Consider the following 6,000-nt stretch of genomic DNA (forward strand, 5'->3'; position numbering starts at 1 on the left):
GAAGAGAATCTCTCAAATTCTGGAAATCTTTTCAACAACTTAATTCATATATCACCAACACACTTTTTAAAGTTTTATTAGACTTTTATTACCTGTTCTTCCATGTTAATGCCATTCCATTTACTTGTGTTATCACTTGTGGTAATTGGATCACTGTTCCAGTACAAAGTAGTGTATAAACTGCTTATTGGAAATGGTGTGATTTTTGACAGTAGTGTTGCCTAAAGATGTTGAGGAACGAGATTCACTTAACAAATACCGGTTCAAACAACTGTTAATTCTGCAGGATGCTGTTTGATGCTGGCAAGCAGAGCTTGGAGAGATGGGATATGGTTGTTCTGTAAAACCTCAGAACTGTTTGTCTGCTTCAGGCCTCTGTTTACAAGCACTGAGGTGGAAGATTAATTTCTTCAGTACAGCGCCAAGGTGGTCACCCACATCCAGTTTCAAGATCAATTTCTAAAGTAACGAGGTCCAAAAGCTAGTCAAACTCAGGTTTTCATTGTGCAGAATAAAGCACATTTCAGTAATGCGTAGCTACTGGCCAAACTTCTGTTTCCTATCTATAACTGTTTTGACTAAGAAGCTGTGGGAATTTGCTAGGATTTTTTTTAAACTGGAAAACAGATATGTTTTGCTCTTATCAGAACCAGGCACATTTCAATTAAAAAAAAGCACACATTTAGGAACTCGGCATACACACTTATGTTGATGTATATAGTCCCTGACCAACTATGCTTACTGTTCTTCCAAACTTATGCTTTTGTTTGCTTATTCAGTGAGGATGGCAGTTGGCTGTCTAATATTGTTGACAAACTCATTATATCGAACTATTTCATTTATTTTGTTAGCTCTGAATACAAGTTCAAGAAAAGTAGAATGAAAGAAAATCGAGTTAATTGTTGTTGCAGGAAACTCTTTAATTTATTTGATATACTTTTGATGTGACTATCTGAATGAAAACAAATTAATGTATTAAGTCCTTAATTAAGTCTGAAGACTCTTAAGTCCCATTTGGCTTACAGATACTAGATGATGCTTCTAGCAGCAAACATTAATCATACTACCGAAGTCCCTGCTGGCTTAGAGTGCTGCTGCTTTAAATGGTGAGGGATGGATTTATGTTTGTTTGCAATAAACTAAGCAGGATTTTTGCATTGGACTTTCATGGCCAGATTTTGGTATCAGGGGGACCACGTTTATGTGCAGTTTCTCAGTTGTCCTGGAAAACAGATGTTGGTAAATACGCAGCAGAAGTATTTTGGTCATGTTCCTTTTCATGGGAAGGCTACGTACAAAGTTGACTAAGTTCTCTGAAGATTAATTACTTTTCCATATTATTGCTGAGATGATTCAGAGGATCGTTTGGAAACCCATCATCACCAGCCATGAGGCGTCCTGGGGAGTTGGGACATCTAAGAAATACTAGAGAGCATCTCTATAATATTATTATAAGAGATGCTACAGAAAGCTCAGACTTGACATTCCAGCAAATTTCCCAAATAAGCAAGAATTCAAACCCTTTGTTTTCAAAACAATACAGTACTGTTGTTCAGACTTTGAAGATCACCACCGGGGTGCTAGAAGAGCATTACACACATACTTGCATTCCAGTACCTTTTTAAAATTGGAAAAAAATTTGGACTTGAGGCTCATTAGTGAACATTGATATATGAGAAGGCAGAAGTTTACTTACTGTTGACTTAAGTCTGGAGTTTTTTTCTTTTCATTCCTTTTTTTTTTTTAAGATATCTGGAGAATAAACTTTGTAATATGAAATTGCTGATTAAATCAATTTTTCTTAGCAGAAGAGAAAGAAAACTCGAAGTTGATATTTTAAGGCAATTTGTTCTGGCTTCCTATTCTGAGTACTTTAGGTTAAACAAGAATTTATGGTAGGGTTGCGCAAGTCATACATTTAACTAAGTGCATAGATTAATCGGTTTATAGGTTAAAAGGTTGTAAAAGAAAGGCTTTTTGGCATCACTTCCCAAGGCGACTTTGTCATTCATTTAGTTGCTGCTGTGTCAGGCTTACAAGGATGAGAACACTTGTATATGGCAATTTTAATACCTGTTTTTCTGTGCAAAATTCCCTGGAGTAATTTTATACATGACTATTCAGAGCTATGAACTTACTGAAAGTAACTAATTATAAATGCATTATATGTCCCAAATTGCAGTTGTTGGTGAACAAATGCAAATTGTTCAGAAACTGATAGATTCTTTGCTTGGTAAGACAGTCTTTTTTTTTCCCTGTAGACTGTGTTAGTGCTATTACAACAAGGATGTCCCTAACGTTGTCAAATCTTGATTAGAGTAGCTGTGATTTAGAAATTTTATTAGAAAAGTCTTTTATATTTTCGAGATTCAAGTTACGTTTACTGAAAAAAAATACTACAGAATACTGAACTATTACTACAATTACTTCCCTTTTCAAAAGACTGTAATGTTAAGAATAGGTAATAAAATGATCATATCTTTACCTTTGAAATGTGAAATAGCTGTATAGTACAAAATGGTGAAGGATTGAAGGCTGAAAAGCCAATATTAGGAATACTGAGGGAATGTTTAAGAGACTTAAAATATCAAAGGTGCAGTGACCATAATAAGAAAGAACTTGTAAGCAGTGATAGAAGAGGACAAAAACCAGCCTGCTTTTTTACTGGAGTTGTTTGTAAGAAATAAGACTTAACTTCTCTTTTATAGTAATTACAGTGGTTTTGGAAGTTTTAATCTGTTTTATATTTATGTGGCCGCTTCACTCAGTATCTTCCCATTTTAGGTGTAATGTTAAGTAAGTAAGTAAGTAAGGTTTAATTTCTTCTACTCCATATTAACACTCAAATATTTCTTTTTTTTAATCATGCCAAAAGAGCTGTTGTGCAAGTTTAACATGCCTTATTTCTTTAGAAATAACACTGTAACAAGGTATTATAGGCTCATAACTCTCCTATTTCAGTGGACTTTGAGATCTGGCATTATATTTTGTTTCCTGACCTTCCAACATAAACAATAGTGTTGTTTTGACACCTGAGATGAACAGATCATAGATCTGCATTAATTAGCCATCGATTTTAACATCCTACTTCTTTAGGATGTATCAAGCTCCACCTCCCACCCCCTGGTAGACTGAGGGACAAATGCTGCCACACATCCTGCTGACCCTGAAATTAACAATACATCCTCTGTCAATATAACCCCTTATTTTACCTTTTTGCTTTCATTAAGAAGCAGTTAACATGTGGAAAAGAGTGACAAATACTCTGTCCCTCTCTGCCCAAAAGAAAATTGTATAATCTGATGAGGACTGATGAGATTTATAGGGTTTATACCACTGAAGTGTGTCTATTCTTTATGTATATGGACAGTTTATTTTAACTGTTGTTAAACTAGTCTAAACTAGTTTGACTTCTTCTGTGTTCTGTTTTCTTACTAGTAAAATAAAACTGACTGTAGTTCATGCCATCACGAAAGTGCTTGTTGTGGTAATATCTGATGTGATTTTAGGAGTTATAGAAAACTCATTCAGTAACTAATAGCAGCTTTGAATTGTTTTATCTTATAGAAGCATGAAATCTTAGAGCAAAGTATAAGACTCTCATGATTTGACACTGCTTCAAATAGTTTTAAACTGATATTTGCCTTGATAATAATTATATTGATAATTTTTCAGAAGTTTTTTGTTTCTCAGTTAAGTACAAAGAAAAAAAAAAGCAGATTTCTTTCCTGAGCTGAAGTTATAATAGAAATTAGTAAGTCACAGAATATTTTTTAATGCATTATTATGTATTTTTCTCTTACGTGTTTTCCACAGCTTGCACTGAAGGACCCTGTACACACTGTGTCATTGCAGCAGTTCATCTATGAGAAGCTAAAGGCACAGCAGGAATTAGTGGGAGAACAAGGTTTTCAGGCCCTTATGGAAACTGTGGATACAGAAATAGTTGCCCAGCTACAAGAATTTTTACAAGGCTTCTAAACAAGCAGAAAAAAGATTTTGTATGTCCAATTTTTCTTTCAAAAAATAAAAAGAAAGAACTTCCATCTTGTATGGAAGAGCCTAATGGAAGGTGAAAATGACTTGTGTTAAAAAATAAAAATAAGTTTCTGCTGTTGCTATTAAACCATGCTCCTTTGTTATTTTTTTTAATAATATACTAAGGGTTTTATCATTAAACTAACATTTCTATGACTCCTAACATGGTCTATGCTGTCCTAGGTAGTACCTTTTTTTTTGAGTACCATTACTGACCTTTTTGTTCACAAAGCTATGTCATAAAGGCAGAGATCTGCAGGAACTTACTAATATGTATTAATGGGAAGAGTCTGTTAATTCAACACTATAATTCAGTATCAGGAGCTACTTCTTTTCATATTGTATACCTATAACTTTCTCCCCTTTCCGTTAGTCTTTCTTGACTGTATGTTCAACCATACGAGCAGAAAGAGTTACGAAAACAGTAAGACTGTGAGCAGAAATATTCCTTTTTGAGAGAAAGATAATTCCCATTTGAATTGTCTCAGAGAAAAAGAAACTTAGATTGTATTTGATGAGTTGCTAGAGAACATCAGTGTATATCGCTCTCTGAAGATGTGGCTTTTCATTTTTGTTACCAAATACTTTATTTTTCTTAAGAAAAAATTTCTTCAGTTCCTTCTATTTCAGTTCTAACACAGAGAAGCTCACCATAGGTAGATGAGTAATTAATTCCAATTAATTTGTGGCTGTATCTGAACTACTTAAAGTTACCACGTTCAGTATCTCTATTATTTGCATGTTTTCATCAGAGGCATGTCATCAGGATATTTCAGAATTGTTGCTGAAAAGTTTAGGCCCCAATGGTCACAGCTGAAATAATTATTTGCAAACATAAGGCTTTCTTTTAATTATTTATTAGTTACCTGCAACAATCAGAGGGTAAAGCTGCTCCTTTCTGTATGCCTCTGTCTTTTGTACCTTACAGATGGAAGAGGGAAGAGAAGGCTCATTTCCATTTTCAGAATTTTTCCTTCTAAGGACTGATCTTTCACCTTCAAAGCTGAAATGAACTTTGTTTGCTTTACTAAGGGATGATTCAGCTATTAAGTCAGATTTTTTTTTCCAGGGGGTTTAGCTGTTTAAAAAGACCTACAAGCTTTGATAATCTTACTAGATAACCAGATGCTTTTAAAAATCTGACCCTTTGGGGAGTAATCATTTTCAAAACCTTCCCTCTGATAGCAGAGGAAGCCTGGCCTTTCTCTCCTCTTTTGGTATTAGTGTCAGAGGCTGGTGAGGCTCTCACATTTCTGAATGCAAAACCTCCCCTATTCCCTGCTGCCAGCATCTGTCAGCAGAAGTTGTGTGGTAACTCTTTGTTTTCTGCTTTTTACTTTGGCATAGGGAGGTTTGCTAGAAGAATTATTACAATTTGTCTGTATGTGATCTGCATGTCATTTCCTCAATCATCCACCAACACCAAGTCTGATAATTAAAGAGTTTTATCTGGTTACACTTGGTACTTGCAAGGGAAGGGACTCAATGTGCTGATGGTCTCTTTCAGATGTGAACCACAGTTACCAGAACCTGGAGCATTTCACTAAATTTGCATTTGTTGCACAGTTAATCTGCAGAGCCCCTGAGCTTTTGGATCAGTGTAAAACTAGTGCTGATCTGGTAGGCCTCACATAGCATGACTGTGTGGCGTACATAAAAACGTCATGTCAGGGAGCAGTACTTTTCTGTCACCACTCAACAAAGTCACTTGCTTGGTGCTGAATAGCGGTCCCTGATGTCTCAGAGAAAGGCAGGTACTCCGTGCTGTAGTCCAGCCCTGGCCTAAAGGCTGCTCTCTACTGTGTGGCCAGGCCACCAAGCTCCCTGTGCTGCCTCCTGCAGGCAACTGAGCCAGATCCGCCTGCCTGTGTCATTCTCTGGGCAATTCCAGTCCTCATTACCTCATGTGGTGGAGTGTTAACTGCAGTTGATTTTAGTGCATGATAACTAATGTTAGTAGAG

At 35.9% G+C, this 6,000-nt stretch overlaps 1 protein-coding gene across 4 annotated transcripts in view; it reads left to right on the forward strand.

Annotated features, from left to right (window-relative positions):
* The window catches only part of IPO11 (importin 11), an 80,235-nt gene extending 76,109 nt beyond the window's left edge, over nucleotides 1-4,126 (forward strand). For 3 of the 4 annotated variants that reach the window (XM_032676462.1, XM_032676463.1, XM_032676464.1), the window contains exon 32: nucleotides 3,817-4,126. In XM_032676462.1, coding sequence (XP_032532353.1) covers nucleotides 3,817-3,981 — 165 coding nt within the window. In that variant the 3' untranslated portion in view covers nucleotides 3,982-4,126. The remainder of the gene's footprint in view (nucleotides 1-3,816) is intronic. The other variant, XM_032676465.1, reaches the window with a different exon arrangement.
* Nucleotides 4,127-6,000: the final 1,874 nt, after the last annotated feature.

Source organism: Chiroxiphia lanceolata, chromosome Z, assembly GCF_009829145.1.
Source record: "Chiroxiphia lanceolata isolate bChiLan1 chromosome Z, bChiLan1.pri, whole genome shotgun sequence".
Classification (NCBI taxonomy): Eukaryota; Metazoa; Chordata; class Aves; order Passeriformes; family Pipridae; genus Chiroxiphia; species Chiroxiphia lanceolata.